This window comes from Pleurodeles waltl, chromosome 4_2 (assembly GCF_031143425.1).
Source record: "Pleurodeles waltl isolate 20211129_DDA chromosome 4_2, aPleWal1.hap1.20221129, whole genome shotgun sequence".
In the NCBI taxonomy this organism is placed as follows: Eukaryota; Metazoa; Chordata; class Amphibia; order Caudata; family Salamandridae; genus Pleurodeles; species Pleurodeles waltl.
This window is the reverse complement of record NC_090443.1, coordinates 5,355,340-5,374,309: the sequence shown is the minus strand read 5'-3', so window position 1 is coordinate 5,374,309 and position 18,970 is coordinate 5,355,340. Positions and strand designations below refer to the sequence as shown.

Here is an 18,970-nt window from a genome sequence, read left to right as displayed (position 1 = left end):
GATTTCGTCTCATGGGGTTTAATTTTAAATGTGTCTGTGTCCCAGTTTGTCTCCTTCGGATGCTAGTGGTGATAGGTTACCCTTTGATGTACTAAGTCAAAAAACAGTTTTAAAAAGGCAAAAAACTGTAACAGATTATGAATTCACAAGTTCACATTGACATCCTTTTAATACTGTTCCCTCCACACATAGCCAGTTCGAGAAGTCCAACAAGCAGGTCCTTGCTTTACCTAAATCATGCTGTGTTATCGGGTAACTAACAGCCATAAATTGGCCAACACATATATGCTCTGAGTGCTCCAGTCAGCACATGCTTCTTTCAAGTCCAAGTCATACATGCCCATTCATGGGTTCGGAACACCACTGGCCTGCTCTGAATCTCACTTGTCTGGGGTCAGCGATGGGACATTTTAGCCATGTGCCAGGTCCCATAATTGTACTCTAATCACAATTTGGACAACTCTGTGTTAAAGCCACCAAGTACCAGCATTGGGCCTTATGCGCCATGTGCTAACATCATGTTCCTGGGTGCATTGGGCCAGCTGTTGGAATTGGGCCACTTTGGCATGGCTCCAGTATTGTTGGAGGCCAGATGCCTAGTTTCAGAGCAGCATGGGCTGCCATGAGGCAACCGTGCCCTTGTTGCCTCACTGCAGTTGCAGCGTCCTGTAGAATGAAGCTGGTTTGAATATTTTTGCGAAGGTTGCTTTTGGTTTCTAGGCAGGTCCAGTTCAGCTCTCACAAACATATTAGGCAACCCTGCATTCCAAGAGGAAACTTGAGTATATGAACAATGTTCCCTCATGATTCATTTAAACTGAAGAGAATTTCAACATTCCAGATTTGGGAAGTAACGTAATACCTTAATTGTCCCTTGGCCTTGAATAATTAAAAAAACATAAGATTTGAATATACTAGTGAATATACCATATAAGAATAGTAATATTAGTGTGTGTGCACAAACATTAAAAACAATGTGTTGAAAAATAATCAATTTTGAAGAAGCTTTTACAGCATGATAACTGCTATTTGGTACAATTCTTTAAAGATCTGTAAGAAGGTAAAGAGCCAAACCTGTCCCACATGCTGATTACTAAAGAACTTTACCAAACACATTGTGTTGAATGGTTTATCCCATTACTGTTCACTTGGATCACTGCTTCATCTTGCTGAGTAACACCACCTTTCTGCTGTAAATACATTTTTGATAGTCATACAACAGGGTATTTTGCCATTTTGTATTACGGAGGATCTATTCTTGAACTAATTTAAGTTTCATGCTACTTCACAAATCTTAAAGTGGGCTAAACCACTGTTCCATATTATTATCTTCAGGTCTCATACACTATGAGCGAGTTTTGTAAGCCAATCCACTAGCGGCTTTGGTTAGTTAATTTCATGTCTGCCACTTGACAAGTGAGTGACCCTTGCGGTTCTGGAGAGACTTGTTTGCTAAATGCCACAGATAATCACAGTTACCAACCTTTTGCTACTACGTTACAAACTTTGATGTCAACTCGTTAATACTCTGGTACAACTCTGGCGTCAGTCTTTTGCCACTCTGCTGAAAGCTCTGTCATCAACCTTTTTCCACTGCTCAGAAGCTCTGACATCAACCTTTTGCTACTTCGCTAAAAGCCTTAACACCAACCTTTTGCCACTCAGCCACAAGCTCTGGCATAAATCTTTTGCTTGCCAGTTAGAAACTCAGACATCCAAGCACAATCAATGGCTGAGAAACACAATGCTAAATGAGTGCAATTTAACATATATGGAGGTTGTCGCTAGCACCAGATACCATGATTGTAAAAGAATACGTAAAATAAAATTGAGCTATCATTGCTGAACCACGGGTTCTTGATCCTCTGCCCTGTGGGATATGTATGACTACAAACCATAATATTTAAATGAAAACCATTGTTTACCCTGCCTAGTACAGCAAAGACTCTCACCTCACCACTGTCTGGGAGTTACTCATGGGTGCTGGTTCAGACACATAGGGCCACAGCTTCTTGTCCAGCTTGTCTTCAATAATATCCTGAGTGAAATGATACAACTTGTGATTAAAAAACAGTTATAATAAACATTTGAGTAGAAGTAAAATGCAGATTGATTTCAGGATGGATTCAGACGGAGAAGATCCTCCACACCCACCACCTTCCATTTGTCTTAAAATACTAGTTTAATACGTGGGTGTTCCTTCACAAACAGATAACAGGCCGGGGAGTATACTCTCAGCGCTGCCTGTATAGAAGAGAGGAAGAGGAATGAAGGCTATAGATAACAAACGAGACAGAAAGATTTTTTTGTGGGCACAGGAATGGTGGTGTGGGTGCTCAGAGGATGATTCAAGGGAACAGGGACAGTATTGTACATAGGGCGTACTATGCCAGTTTGCACCACAGCGCACCATTCGGAAAGTGCCCCTGGAGCACACCTGGGTAATGTACCCTATTATCATGAATATGCTGCCCCCTAGGGTAGCTGTAATCTCATGTTTGCTCTGGGGCAGCACATTTACTGAAAGACAGAGCAGCTGCTTACAAACTTCTCTGTGTTTATTGTGTAGGTGGCAGCCTGTAAAGATGGGACAGGAATCACTGTCAGGCTGGTGCAGTGAGTGACTGCAGCCATCTGCAGTGGAAAGACCGGGGGGGAGGGGGCGAAGGGGGGTTTGGGACCCTCTTCACCTCCTCCAGAGGGCTGCATTAACAGTGTGCCACCCCTGTGGTTCACTTTCAATGCAGCTCCGAAGGGCCTGTCTCTCTACACCCATGTACGTAATAGGAGCTGGGCATAGAGTGATTCCTTCATTTGCACAGGGCTACACTCCCATGAAAATTAAGGAAGGCCCTCAGAAGATGGCACTGGCACTACATGTTTGCCAGCGCAATATTACACAAGGGGCCATGCAATCATCTTCGACCCCTTCTGTAATGCCACAGTGCTCCTGGGGCGCACAAAGCGAGTGTGTAAGCTTGTTGTTCTCCAAGGGTACAACGCTATTACAGCCCCAGGTACTGTGACCCTCCCCGCAAGTATGGAGAAACCAGTTTGATAAAGAGTATATGGGGTGCTTACTAGGTATTTGTTCAATGGAGATGTAGAAAGTTTGGTTGGGGGATAAAATATTTAGGTATAAGTGACACGCCAAGACCTTTTAGATTTGATTCTCTCTCTTTATTCGATCATATAAATAGATCATAAAAGAATCACACTATAATACAATCTATAAAAACATATTATATTTATAAAAACCAACCTAAAAATACCACTAAAAAACAGAGCATTTCATCTTGTTATCATAAAAAAACTAAAACAACAGCTTCTTATGCCAGGCCACTCCCCCTTTCAGGAAGTGACCCACTGAACTCCATACATCAAAATAATTCAACTTTTGAAGCAAAAGCAAAGCAGCCCTACATTAGTAAAGTTTTTTTGTCGAAGCAGCGGTACTAAGTGCAGTTTTTAAAAAGGCTCACAGAACTTACAAAAAAACCACAAAATGCAACAGCGTTTGTGGCGATTGTCCAACACAGGTGCAGATACAGATTTCGCCAAAGGAAAACTGCCCTTGGGAGAAGGACAGCATCCAGCGGAGAGACCTCAGCTTCAAACGGTTTAAGAGCTCATAAGCATTATGGGCATACAACAGATAGTGGGCCGGGCCCAGTGACATTTGCGCTATACACTACTCCCTGACTATCACCTTAGCTACTTCATTTGTCTCTCTGGCCGCCTATCTATGCTTGAGAAAGTGATCATGAACCCATGATTTATCCTTTTTGGATATTAAATGTGGATTCTCGAACAGATGCAGGCAACCCACATTGGCCATAGAGACTTTAATATATTTCAGCCACGGGATTGAACAGGCAAGATCGCTAGCGAGGCGCGCGTAAAGCGTTAGGCTCTATTTTTCAAACAGGGGAGCCAGCTACATGTCTCATCAAATTCTAACCCAAGTATGGAAAGGAGCTTACTTTTGCCAAGGCAGGTCCTCCTATGTGCACTGGGCGGGTTAGAGTATTTTTAGAGCCACAGACCATTACAAAAGTTTTAGCACAATTAGTTTTGAAATCCAAGCTTTTCATGAACACAGCAAAACTATCAACCAGGTGCTTAGGCCCATTAGCTGTCCTAACGAGTAGAACTTCATCATCTGTGTATAATAGGGCTAGGATGGCGTTATTGCAGATGTGAGGGAAATCAGCTCCTATGGAGACCAAAGTTTTCCTCAAGTCATTGATGTACAGAAGGAATAAAATAGGGGCAAGAACACTCCCTTGACGTACAGCCCGACTGACTAAATGTGGAGGTAGTCTCGCTATTTGGCTCATACCTCACTTTTGTCCTCTGTTCCTGGTCTAAAAGTCTCAGGAGATTCACCAGTCCACCACCAAGACCCATGGACAATAACATTCCCCAAAGTTTCTCCCTGTTGACACAGTTGAACACACTTGACAAGTCCATAAAGGCTAAGTGAATGGACCCACCCTTTACATACTTATACTTGGCCATGAAGAGGTGGAGGATAAGACACTGTTCAATGGTGCCCAAGCCTTTCCAGAATCCATATTAAACCTGAGATAGATTTTTTTTCTCCTGCACCCAAGAGTTCAGGCGTTCCAGCACCACCCGCCATATTAATTTAGAAGAGGAGTCTAGCAGCAAGATTGATCGATAGCACCTGGAGTCCAGGATATTGCCCTTTTTTTTTTTAAAAGGAACCAATACAGATGTTTGGCAAGACATAAGGGGTCCAGATCTACACACCATGTTAAAGATATTAGTTAGAAGGTTGGGGGAGGGAGGGCAAAATTCGGGATACTTTACAAATAAATCCATCCATTGAAATCCCATCCAGTCCAGGAGCCGTGTTGGGAAGGCTATCACGAATAGTCTTTGATACTTCTGTCTCTAAAAAGAGGGGACTGAGATTCAAAGGTAAAATCACCTGCACAAAATTGAACCTTACCTCATCAGACCCATAGGTACCAGAAAAGTGGCCAAGCCAAGCTTCAGGGGACATATGCGGTGTAACAACTTCTGAGAGTTTACCATTTGCAAGACCAGCCTGAACCACCCACCAGAAGGCCTGGGAATCTTTTTTCTGGCAGGCTACCACTATGTTTTCCTACTGCTATTCCTTGACTTCAGCCCTCCGCTACTTCAAGGAACAAGCTAATGCCTTTCTATAGGTAGAAACAGTAGCCTGGTCTCTAGGAGTTTGCCTAAGCGCATGGTGCAGAGAGCCATTTGCTATCCTACGATATTTATCAAACCATGAGCAGCCTGCTGTGGGACCATTTTTAATGGGTCTACTAATGAGGTCCCTAATACGGATCAAAAGCTCAACAAAGCCTAAAAAAGAGTTTGCAGGATCACCACTGTCTACTTGACATAATGTTAACAAAAATGGGCAGGCGTTTTGCACCTGGTTCATAATAAGCACCAGGGTTGCAGAACGCCAAACCACCCTCCTGTCGTTATCCTTAGTCCCTAATTTTTGACTGGGGCAAGACTCCCTCAATCCAGCCTGAGAAGGTGCTTTAAAAAGTAGGGCAAAGGGGTTACGATCACTAAGGACTGATGGTATCACCTCTATCCCATAAGTCAGAGCTAAGAGGTTCTGAGAAACAAATACATAGTCAATGGTCGAGCTACACCCCTACCCAATAAAAGTCGGGTCCACCATGACATCTGAGCTAAAAGTAGGTCTAACCACATCATGTGCCAGAAGGAAGGCATATAGGTGCCACCCCTTCCAATTCAAACCCGCTTGATCCACTTCGTAGCTGACAGGGTCAAAAGGAGAGTCAACATGGAAGGATATATCTCCCAGTTTGGCATTAAAATCCCCATGCCAGGAGTTAATTAAAAGGCCCACTTTTCGCCCGAACTATATCAGCCAAAAAGCTAAAAGGTAAAGAAAGATCTTGAAAGGTAGAGTTATTGTTAGATATAAATACTAAAAAATCATGATTATAGTAATTCACCATAAAGATTCTTAACCTGCCGCACTAGCTAAACTCAAACGCCTGAATCCCACCTGAATCTGTTACTACTGATAGGACTTTGTAACCAATTTTAACCTTAAACCATGGCACGGAGCCCCCTTTGGCACGACCTGAGGGTGAGGGGGTGGCAAAGTTGCTGATGCTTGTGTACGCATCAAGAACAAGTTCAGAGACAGCCCAGGTTTCCTGCATAAAAATAATATCAAAATTTGATATGAACAACTGCCAAACCTCGACCTCTAACTCTGAGGCCAAGCCAGCTACATTCCAGCTGAGGAGTTTCAGTAACAGTGTCTTACTAGTGGAAGGTTGGAAGTTAGTCGACAGAGTTGTCACCTCCCAGGGGGCATTTGCAGAGGGGCTAGTCTCAGACCCAGAGACACAGCAATGATATGACACCGCCTGCTCCCCCCCCCCCCCAAGCAACTCCACTAGGCACATTATTAGACGTTACAAGTGGTTGTTAATCAACATCTTTTAATTCATTCAAAGCAGAGTAACGATTACTAAGTGGGAAAGGAGTAAGGGGAAGACAGCTCCCTAAGCCTGGCGCAGGAACATGGTGAGGAGTTTGAGTGTTGTCAGCGACTCTTGCATGGGCTAAATGTTTATTAAAAAAAAAAAACAGTAGTAATATTCTAATCTGCTAAAGCCTCACCATGCAGTCTCCTGCAAGAGCTAGCACTTCCCTAGCAACATTAGGGTCACAAAAGTTGATAATCACAGTCGCCAAGAGACTGCGTCCTTAGTGGGCCTATGCCACCCACCTGACGAACAAACAAAATCTCTTTGAAAAGGTCCCACTTACAGCATGTATTTCTATTTAACCTACAAATGACGATTTTTGAGAGCTGAGGTAGATTTGATTGGGGGCCCTTGAGGCCTACGTGCAGAATGTACTGAAAAAAACAAATATTAAACGACTTCATTAAAATCATTTAAAAGGGTAACACATTGGGTGTTTCTACCTGAAGCAAGTTTGCGCTTTCTGCATGGCCACTCAAGATTTTTTTACCTTTTTCTGGTAACTATTTGTGCTAGCTTTATGATTCTGGGCACTTTACCACTGCAGTAGGAATGTGCCTGTGCTTCCCCTCTAAAACATAGGCAGCACACAAGCACTCCCTATAGGCATATTAACTTCCTTATAAGTTCATTGTAAATGATGCCTAAAGTACAACTATTGCATGGAAAGATCAAGGCCTTTGTGGACTGTAGTATATATTTACACCACTTGCATGTGACAAGAACATTTCTGCCAGAGGCACAATTGTGCTCTGACTAGGCTGCAGTTTAAATGTATTGCTGTGCCATATGGCAGGGCAAACTGCCTTTGTCATGCACAAAAGCCTATTTTTATATACTCATAAGTGACCTCCTAAAGTTTACTTAAAAACCCCATAAGGCAGGGTGCTAGCATACAAAAATAGGGTGCACTAAATATTGCGGTAGTATGCCCTCAAAGTGAAATAAAAGGCACAAGCTTTTTCATTCTGTAGGCCAAGCTAGAAATCTCTTCAATAGGCCCAGGTGGGATTAGAATCTGTTTCCCACCTCTGCTTGAGAAAGGGCTATAAAATGCTTCAAAACTATTTCCCTCTTTTGCCAGACTGGGAGCTCTTACTTATGGGCACAATTCATGTCAATGTATAGTTCATTGATGAAGTAGTCCAATTATCTCTGGATGAAATGTTTTGTTAGGTAATTTTAGCTTATTTTTTCATTCAACTGGATCCCCACTTTATCCAGAAAGAAATAATGTCAGCACTCCCCAAAAGTTCCTTTAACAACGAGGTTCAGTCCACCCAGGTGGTACTGTCCTACCTGGGTGGGGATAGGTGGTCAAATGATGAAGCATGACACTAATGTGTGTGAGACCACCTATTCCGTAAGGAGGAATCCTCCTCCCACGGTATACAGCTACCACTACCATACCTCAGACCTACATTAGACCACTACAGCAGTGATCTGATCATCAGTTGAATAGGCCAGTCCAGCCTGTCCACCAAGTGCCCCATATTTTTGTGTTGTTGATGCGTGTAGCAGGGAGGTAGTATGGTGAACTGACCCTCCCCTATCTCTCTATATGGGTTTGAGGCTCCCTTTCAAGCACCTTCAGACCAGTACTCTTTCCCAGGATCCCCAACGTGAATTAAACAAAACAGCATTCGGCCATACATTTCAATACCCCCATAAATTGACCGATATTAACTTGCAAAGATGGTGCAAGTAGACTTTAAAGTACAAATCATGAATTAACTATAAAAATCAGTGAATGTTTGAAAGCATTTTAGCAAAGTTGAAGCACATGTGCACTGAGTCCCCAGTGGTGTTAATCGACATGGTACAGTTCTGGAAATCAGCACCGTTTTTGAGAGGGCACGACTGATTTGAATCACCACTTCTGCATATGTTAGTAACCCTCGACTGATGTAAGCATTGACTAAACCGTGAGGAACTGGAAAGTGCAACTATTAGAGTGAAAGGATCAGACATAATCTACAGGAAGCAGAAATAAAACAACTTAAAGGCAATGTAAACCTCTTCTGTGCAAGGTCGTAAACGAGCAATTTATAGTGACCTTCCTGAAACAACCAATCCCTTTCCTCCATTTTACTAAAGGACAAGTGTCTTGTACATGTTATCACTATGAATACATGAAGGATAACTTGATACGATTTTGTGCTACATGTGTGCAAAGCAATTAAAACAAATACAAAGGCTCTGGCAAAGAGCCATATACTTTAAAATTGTATAAGGAATTGTAAAATATAGCAAAATTGTAAGAAAGTAGGAAAGGAATAGCCAAAAAATAAGCTTTCTAATATATGTCTGGGTTAGCAGGGTTACAGGCTATGTTAGACCATCAGTTGTTAAACTTTGGTTGTGGATCCTCGAGGGCCTGTGGTGCCTACTGAAGGGGTCCACAACTGTTTAGAAAAGTAAATAATACTAGTAGATAATAAAATATATATAAATAATGAATCAAAATGTAAAATTGAAAATTTTACAACGTTCTCTACTTGTTTCTATATTTTGGGTGTATTGTTTTGAGGGACAAGCGGTGACGCTCCCCTTAGACTGGATACCGGCCTTCCAGTAATGACTTAGTGGGATGTCGCCAGGCTCAGTAAAGATTCAGTAGGCATTCACAGAAATCAGAAGCTTACCAAACAGTTTTAATGCACAGTATGATGCACTCTAAGACACCCCCTCAGCTTCACATTGCTGTGGAGATGCATACCGTAGTGTCCACTTCCCTGACCAACCACTTTGTGGTTGTACAAAGTGGTGCTCGGTATGCCACGGTTACTGCTTTCTGCTCAGTTGCAGGACTGTGGTGATTTATACAGCTGTGTGCTCTTCTTTCTGGTTAGTTACACCTCTGTGGCATGCAAACCGCGGTGAGGTCCTTGCCACCAATTCTTCTTACTGTCACAACACGATCCTGCGTGGAGTGAATCAGTTGCGCTCTACGCCCTACTGCGACTTACTCTTTTGTTTTACAGCTTTGGAGAAGAATACATTGGTGTACTGTTACACATCCCTGTTTCCTGCTCCACCCTAGTGCTGTGGAGATGCATACTGTGGTACACTCTAGGCTGCAACCCTGGCTTACTGATGCATCCTGCTGTTGTGGGTGATACACAGGTATGCACTCTACGTTACTATCTCTGCATACCACTCTAGCAAAGTGCTGTGGGGATACAAACAGGGGTCTCATACCTCAATCACATCGCGTAGGATGGGTGTCCAGCGGGAAAGCTGGTATGTGGTAGCTTCTAGGCGAGGCCTCCGCTCAGGTTTGCTTTGGATGCTCGTGCTTGACTGAGGAGGAAACAAAAAGGCATGTGAGACTGGACAGACTAACTAGAGAAACAAGAACAGAAAGGTAAAGAGAAATGTGAGCCCCAGAGAGAGGCAAACCTACCTGGAGCTAACAAGTCTGAAAAGCAAGGAAAGGAAGAAAGGAAAGATAGAGTGAATATATTAAGATGTGGGAAGAAACACCGCTTGCCATGCTACACGCAGCTACTCGTGTGCAGTGGACTACATCAAAACATAAGGGCGTAAGCTAATGTAAACAGAAATAAGAAACGTCCACACCAACATCTGCTGAAATGTGTCACACATCTAACCCCTACAATTACCTCTACTCAGAAAATGAATAAGCTAATTTTGGTTTTGAGATGCTGATAGTGTGCGGAAGCACATTATGTATAATGACCCTGTGCATGAAGCATGAGTGCAAAAGGTGTGCACTGCATAGAAATTAAAAATTAAGTACACTGTGCCATAAAGACGCCAAGTGTGACTTTAATGAACTGTGTTACATAGTCTTATTGAGAGACAATGGTGCCCCCAAGGGAGCTGGCATTGGCAGGTTATGTTGAAATTTGTAATGCATCCCTTGTCAGAGAAATGTGAAATGGGACGGTGGATATTCTATAAATTCTCTAATAATATTTTATAAATGGTACCTGTATAGATCCATCCTTCCCTGTGTTCACAAACAACTCTAAATTGACACACAGGACAATATAAAAGGATCAAAAGCCCAAGAGCTTAATAGGCATGTGAGTAGACAAAGTCTGTCAAAGTGAAGCACATGGACAAAATATGCCTGTACAATTGATAGGGATTCGGTAATTCCCAGTGATTATTGTCTGGATCATCTAAGCAGCATTAACTTTTTACAACAACCCACAACCCTTAAATGTGTAAAAGTGCTTGATTTTCGCTTTTCAGTAATGCTCTTTTTCATGATGATCAGCTATGCAAGAACAACTCCTGAAGGCCTAATAATGACTGATTATATACGAACCCTTTTTATAGGCATGATATATGCTGGAGGGATAAATGTGACTTACTCTATAATCAGTCACAAGACGCCTGTCCTTTCCAGAGCTCCAAGTTGGGTAAAGGCTTAGGTCAGAGAATAATACTGTATGCCAAAGGTCACTTGGCTAAGCACATAACACACGCTCTCTGCAATCGCCTGATATGAATTTGCCTCAAACGTCAATTATTACATCAGAGAGGATATACAAATGTATCCTTCATTCAAAATCCAGGGATAAGACACTGAGTTACTGTAATCGTAATTCTTGCAGAAATCTTTCACCTAACATTCAATTACACCCTATTGTAAGTGCAGCTGCCACTATTCTTAAGTTGCCACTGCTGGAGGTTGGGAATATCCTTCTCCCAGTGACCATGTTGAAAATCATAGCCTAAACTGTACTGGGCCTTAATATCCTCGAGTGACAGCACATTTCGAAATACTGATAAGTCAGTGTGGAACAGACTAGCTACTAATGGGTATGCTGTGCATCAAAGGTCACACTTGGAACGCAAATAATGCTGAAGGGTGACAATGTGTGTGCTTAACAAGCTGGTTGTGACAAGTGTGAGTTAGATGAGGTTGTAAGAACACCTCATACCCCAGCGACAACAGGAACCCCTAGTAGTTGCATGTTGCGGATGATGTTGCTGTCTTGTTGAACATTGGCGTGCTGGATGAGCTTGGTAAGGTTTTCCTCGCTGATTCCTGCGAATGGAACACAAAGGGTATCAGGCTTAGATAGAAACAATATCAGTCGCCTAATGTATGTTGCCTTTTTAGGCAGACCCGCTGTGGACACGGGAAAAAGAAACATCAGATATTGGGTTTTCCTATATAAACAACAAACAGCATCACACTTGAGGTTGAACCAGTGAAGGGAGGACTCCAGGTCCCAGGACTGAATGGATCCCTCACCAATCCCACTTCCTGCCTGTCCCGCTTCCTTCTTAGCTGTGCCTTCCTCCCCAATCTTTATATTTCAAATGAATCTCTCCTCTTGTTCACCCCTAGCCCACTACTGCACACACTTGTACCGTTTCATCTCCCCACAACACTGTTCTTTATTCCTTACTCCCTCTTAGTGCATGCCCTTCCCTACTGGTTACCCTTAGCCTCACAAATTCCTCTCCTCAATCTTCAAAGACGAAACTGTAAGTAGCCCCTTTAAGGCCTCTGGGCTGCCCGGTCAACCCATCCCTTCATGAGCTCTATTGCAGGCCCACTACAGGATCAGCCATGAGATGCCTCTTCCTGTCTCTTACTCAGTCCAGCCAGGTTCATAGGCTGTGAATGGACCAGTTAACAATTGGAACTCGTTATGCAATTAATATTTCAGCTAGTCTTTCTATTGCCATAGTAGCCTATAAAGTGTATCTGTTTAACTGATTTTACATTTATGCTTCACAATATGTCTTTGTTCATTTACCTTCTTTTTTTTCTTTGAATATTAGTGCCATTTATGGACCACGTATACGTACAAACCTAGAACTGCTCTTTTTCCAATTCATTCTTGTTTTAATACATTGATTGGATTGCCATTTGAAATAAAAATACAGACGCATTCCAGTGCATTTCAAATAATATCCCATGACTCACATTTTAGTTTTAATAACATTCAATTCTGTTTTCAACAAAACCAGAAAGTTAAATAAATCAGACTATCTACCCAAATCTTACGAAGGGTCACAAAATGCAAGCCCATAAGCCTTATTTTATGAATACAAAAGCTCTAAATAAGCATTCAATTGCAGTGTTCACCATCTTTGACGCTTCAAATAATTCATTTTGGAGTGAGATTCATAGCAGAAATCTGGGTCTATCCAGCCACCTATCATTATCATGTATTTTTGCATCAATTATTTTTGTAGTGTCCACATTTTGCCACCACGGTTTCGAAGTATCCTTGCTAATTTACTGCAAACACACGATCTTGCTTTTCTTGTCCACCATCAAGCACCTCTCACCACAAGACACTACGTTTAACCTACATTTCCTTCCCAATACCACACAGCTACATTTAAATTGCATGTTAGTTCACAATTCATTGCTCCTTTGTCTGCCGCAGACTAGCTTTAACGGTAGACACCACCTGCTTCTACTTTGTTTGTGAAACATTCACCCATGGCTGTCTCTGGACTACAGGCAATCATGGTTTTATTATACCTCCTCTGTACTTTCTATTGGTCCAATGTAAGCCACACCAATTGAGTTATAGATGGTGCAATTTTGCAACCCACTGGTTATGCATAAACCACTTCTACCAAAGAAAGATGGCCACTACTCATTTCCTGTTTGCCATTTATCATAATAATTGTTCATCTCTTATCACCTTCTGCAGGAACAATCACGATCTCTATGAACATGACTGGTGGTTTCCTTTGGTTCAAGGTTTTCCTCTGAACTCTAGTCAGGATGTTGCTTTTTGTATCCTAACAATATACTTTGCCCCAATACATTCATTACTAATGAGCTCTTGTATGTTGCAAACGCATTCTTGATACCTGTCCTGATAGCCATAACTTATTTGAAATATTTCCCTGTTAGTTGTAGCATGCACTTTTGGTTTTTCCAGTGATGCCTAATAATGATAACGATGTATCAAAAATTCTTAGTTACTGTTTCAACTACTTTTGGAAATTTGTCCTTTCAGTAGGGTCGCCTCTAATTTTATTTTGCCTTTTCCTGAACCCTATTTTTGCGGTCTATTGAATTCTCTTCAATTTACCCCTGTGGTAAGGTGCTTGTGCCCCACCTTTCAATACAGCAAAATTAATACACTCCTGATTAGCACACTTAACATACCTGTCAAGTCCCTCGTATAAGGAACCAAAGTGTACCCAGGGTCTGTAAGTTAACTGTCACATGTGGACTGCAGCACACCCATTGCGCCATCCACTAGAGTGACAATGTAAACATCACTACAAGCATGTCACAGTAGCCTGTTTGTGCACGTTTTAACTACAAGTTCAACCTGTCAAAATAACCCCTTTTTGGGAGGCCTAAACCTTTATTCTAATTATTTATAAGTCACTTCTAAGAAGGCCTTCTTGGCTGAAAAGCATGATGCATGGTATTTAAAAGTAGGATAAGTAAATTATTATTGATAAACATGTCCTTACAGTGAATCTGCTCTATTTTCGCTGTAGGAGGTTTGGCTGTTCCATTGGAAAACATGTGGGTAATAAACTACATATTAATCCTGTATGTTGGGAATGGAACGAATGAAGTACAATAATTAAACAGCTATTTATAATAGTTGGTGAAATCCAATTCAATTGTGAAGTAGGATTTGTTCTAAATATTATGAAAAATAAAATTGGTTACTTACCTGTAACTGTAGTTTTCCAATATTTGTATCTTTCGTAGATTCCCATGCTTGAATATTGCCCGTCGTCGACGTTGGAGTCCCACGGTAACCTTATAAAGCAGTACGTTAGTATCATAGGCTATAAAGGCAATGCACATTCTGTTTAGTAGCCTATCTACTTCCTTTTTTTTTTTAAAGGACTAAGCTTGACCTCTGACCAATCAGATGCCAGAAAAGCAACCTTAGAACACTCCCAACAGAGGCCGTTTCCCTCAGATTTTAGAGTATTAGTATACCCTTAACTTGTAGCATGAGTGAGGGGAGCCTCTAAGGGGTGGAGGGTGGGTCGCATGTGAATCGATGAAAGATACCAATACTGGAGAACTACAGTTACAGGCAAGTAACTAATTTTCTTCTCCAGTATTGGATATTTCATAGATTCACATGTCTGAATCAGAATACAAGCAGTACAGTAAAAGTAAGATACAATAGTTCTTGGGAAACACAATTAGCGGATGGTGGGACAAAAAGAAAGAGGCTCACCTTAATGAAAGAGATGTCGAAGCACTGCCTGTCCAACAGCCGTATTTGTCTTATGGCTCTCATCCAGGCAATTATGTCTTGTAAATGTGTGCCTGCTGGACCAAGTCGCTGCTCTGCAGATGTGTTGAATTGGCACTCCTGCAAAGACAGCAGTAGATGTGGCCATGGCTCTAGTAGAATGGGCTGTTACGCTGCCTTGCAACCGTTTACCAGCCTGTCCATGACAATATTGAATAGTGGCAGCTATTCATCTCATGTTAGTTTGTATTGTTACTGAGAGACCTTTACTGATACTAACAGCTGGTCTGATCTCCTTATGTGATGAGTCCCTTGTAAATAGAATTTGAGACATCTTTTGACATCTAGTGAGTGGAGGGACGTCTCTGCTGGTGTCTGTGGAGTTAGGAAAAAAAATTCTGAGAACAACTGGTTCATTTATATGGAAATCCAATGGAACTTTTGGAATGAACTTAGTGTTATCCTCAGGACAAACCCTGTCTGCTGTGAACTGCAGGAAAGGTTGCTTGATGGTGAAAGCCTGTATATCGCTCCCCCTCTTGTAAGAGCCAAACGTATTGCAGTTTTCCAGGTAAGATACTTCAGTTCCTATCTGTGTATCGGTTCAAATGGTGGCTTCATTAGCTTAACTGGTTTCAAGGCCCTGAAGAGTCCCCTGATGAATTGTTTAATTATTCGAGAAGAACTCAAGGATGGTGCGTTATTTGTGCATCTAAAGCGCGCAGTTGCAGCCAGGTGTACTTTTATCAAAGAATGAGATAGTTTAGATTTTGCTAGATGGAGTAAGTATGGAAGACTCTGTTCTGGTGGTGCTTTGAGTGGGTGGATGTTCGAGGACTTGTACCAAAGACAGAAGCGCTTCCACTTGAGCCTATAGGTTTTGTTTGTTGCCACGGCTCTTGCTTTTGCCAGTATTTCTCTGCAGTCTGCTGGAATGACTAGCGATGCGAACTCATTGTATTCAGGATCGAGGCTGATAAGTGTAGCGATGCTGGGTCCAGATGCTGTATCTGGCACTTGTTCATGTTCAACAGATCCGCTGTTACCTTGAGTTGCCAGTGAGGCTGCTCTAAGAGGAGAAGGAGTTAGGTGAACAAGTACAGAAGGAGTCTGCAAGGTTCTCTCTTCATTTGGTTTATTACCCTTGGGATCAATGGAATCAGTGGAAAGGCGTACACATATACTCCTGACCATTGCATCGAAAATGCATTCCCCCATGATCCCTCTTGGGGAAGCCAGCTTGCAAAGTACAGGCATTTCTTGTTCTCTCTCGCTGCAAACAGGTCGAGCTTCGACCTTCCCCAGCACTGGAACAGCTCTTTTATCCTGTACTGATTTAGTTCCGATTCGTGGTATGGAATGGTGGTCCTGCTTAACGAATCGGCTAGGAGATTGTGCACTCCTGGTACATGTTCTGCTCTTATCGATATGCGATTTTGAAGCGCCTAGTTCCAGATGTCCTGAGCTTGAGCGGAGAGCATCTGAGAACGTGTTCCTCCTTGTTTGTTCAGATAAAAAATACTGGTTGTATTGTCTGTTCGAATGAGGACCGACCAGCCTGTGATGTTGGGGAGAAAGGCCTTCAATGCTAGGGCAATAGTCCTGAGTTTCAGCAGTTTGATATGGAGTTTTCTCTTCTCCGCAGACCATTTTCCACTTATCCTCAAGTCCTGAATGTGTGCTTCCCAACCTTCTGTTGTTACTATGAAATCTGGTAGCATCTGTAGGTATCAGAGCCCTGTCGCTAGGTTGAGAAATTGTGCCCACCATAATATCTCTGATTTCATTGCTGGGGTAATGCAAATAGGATCGACCGAGCCTTGTGTCTGGATCCACTGCCCGACTAGGAGTTGTTGAAGGGGCCTCATGCGTAAGCGACAGTTTGGGACTAAGGGAATGCATGAGGAAATCATCCCCATGAACAACTTATATATCTGGACAGAATCTGACATCCTTTTAGAATGTTTGATTGCAAGTCGGTGGATCTTTGCCTGTCTGTTCTCAGAAGGAAAGGCCTAATACTTCACTGTGTCCAGAATGGCTCCCAAGAAAGTCAACCTTGTTGTTGGTTTCAGCTGTGACTTTTGATATTTGTTGTGAGGCCTAGTCTGCTGATTAATGAAAGGCAGGTAGCTATTGCTTCCGCTGTTTGTCATGAAATAGGAGCTTTTATCAGCCAATCGTCCAAGTACAGGAATTCTTGGATCCCCTGTTGCTTGAGATAAGTAGCCACCGGGCCAACCTCTTTGTGAAAATTCTGGGGGCAGATTTTCGCCTGAATGGCAACACTCTGTACTGAAAATGTATTCTTGCTATCTGGAAACGTAGAAATCAGCAATGAGAAGGGTGTATTGGTACATGGAAATACGCGTCCTGAAGATCTAATGACGCCATGAATCTTTGTGGTTGAGCAGTTGTAATATGTCCTGCAGAGTAACCATAAGAAAAGTTTGCTTCTTTAGAAAACTGTTTAAGTTCCGAAGGTCGAATATTGGGCACCATTCTCCCGAGGGCTTCCTGACAAGAAAGAGGTGCGAGTAGAATCCTATTCATCTCTGATATTTTGGAACAGCCTCTACTGCTCCTTTCTTTATCAAGCTGGATAATTCTTTTAAAAGTTGCTTCAATCGCGGTAGTGGTGGGCTTAAAGGTGGGGTGTTTGGGGGTTTCTGGAGAAATTCTAGTGAGTGTTCTCTCAAAATGACATCGAGAACACACTGGTCGGAAGTTATACTGGACCATTTTCAGTAATGATGTATACTATGCGTTCTCCGATCCGAAATTGTGAGAAGGCAGTTGGTATATATTGGAGATCATAATTTTCTACTGTCTCTGCCCCTTGCAGGCAACTTTCCTCTGGGAGGCTGTTTATATGCCGCATCTGGAGGTTGTCTATACTGCTGCTGTCTGTATTGTTGACAGTACTGTAGAAACTGGACCTGCCTGCATTGTTGGTAGCCTGCTCGGAATGAGTAATTTCCCCTTCCTCTAGCTCCTCGAAAGGGCTGCTTATGAAACTGAAGGATGCCTAAGGGTCTGGCCATGTCATTGTCTGTTTTTATTGGTTGTAGGGCGTTCATCTGTATGTTTGCCAAACAATGACTCTCCATCACATGGCATATCCAGGATTCTTGTTTGTACTTCCGGGCGGAAGGATGTGGATTTTAACCATCCCTGCGCACGCAACACTGCAGGTCCTGCTAATTGTCTGAAACCTGTAGTGGAGATGTCTATGGCGCAGTCGATCATCTCTGCTAAGACTCGCCCTCCTGTAAGATCTTATGTGCTTCCGCCTTAACATCTTCAGGCAGTAAGTCGATGTCCGGTGCTATATCCGACCACATTTAAAGGTCATAGAAGCCTAGAATGGCCAGCGAATTTGCTGCCTTAACTGTAGTGGCTGCCATCGTGGAAAATCTCTTTCCGATGCTATCCAGTCTACGCCTATCTTTGTCCGGAGGAGATTAAATCGGCAGGGAAGGGTTTTTTGAGCGTTGCTGTGCAGCTTGCAACACTACTGAATCTGGTTTTGGGTGACCTACGAGGCAAGATGGTGAGTGTCTGAGGCCTTATATTTTTACACCACACGTGGAATGAGTGGAGACGCAGAGGCTGGGTTGTTCATGGCTTGTAGACCCTCCTGCAAGATAAAGTCCACTATAGGTATGGCCCTTACAGATTTCGTTGCCTGCTCTTTAAAGTAATAAAGAAAACTGTTTCTTTAGTTAACAATGGCAGTTCAAATCTTTTAGCTGCACCTTCCATTAAATTGTGGAATCCCCAATATCTCCGGGTGGAGACTCCACTGGTGCTGCCTGTGGTGGAGAGGGAGTGGGAACAAGATAGTCATCCCACTCGTCTTGATCAGATATTTTGCCTCTGATTTCACAGTCTTCTCTGTCATCATCTGATGAGGGCGCATCTTCTACTATGGGCTGCGTCAAGTTAGAAACAACATCTTGCGCCGAGGTAATCAGTGTAGAAACCAACAGAGTGGACCTTGGCAAAGGAACAAGTGTTTGAAAAAGTTGTGCCATTGGTGGAACTTGCATTATAGGTCTTGCAGAAAGTGAAGATGGAAACCTACGGTGATAGTCTTAAAGCATACTCTAAAGATTTGTTATTAGAAATGCTGGCATCTGAAGAGACTGTTCCTGGTGAAATTCTGTACGCTCCCATCTCATCTGTTGTCTTTGATCCGCTGAAACGTAATACTCATGGTACTGTTCATTGTCG

General features: G+C 42.5%; 1 protein-coding gene across 1 annotated transcript in view; it reads right to left on the bottom strand.

Annotated features, from left to right (window-relative positions):
* STXBP2 (syntaxin binding protein 2) overlaps positions 1-18,970 on the bottom strand; it is a 193,394-nt gene that overhangs the window by 10,477 nt on the left and 163,947 nt on the right. The window contains exons 15-17 of the mRNA XM_069230358.1: positions 11,465-11,571; positions 9,747-9,848; positions 1,953-2,038 (exon numbers count right to left, since the gene is read on the bottom strand). Coding sequence (XP_069086459.1) covers positions 1,953-2,038; positions 9,747-9,848; positions 11,465-11,571 — 295 coding nt within the window. The remainder of the gene's footprint in view (positions 1-1,952; positions 2,039-9,746; positions 9,849-11,464; positions 11,572-18,970) is intronic.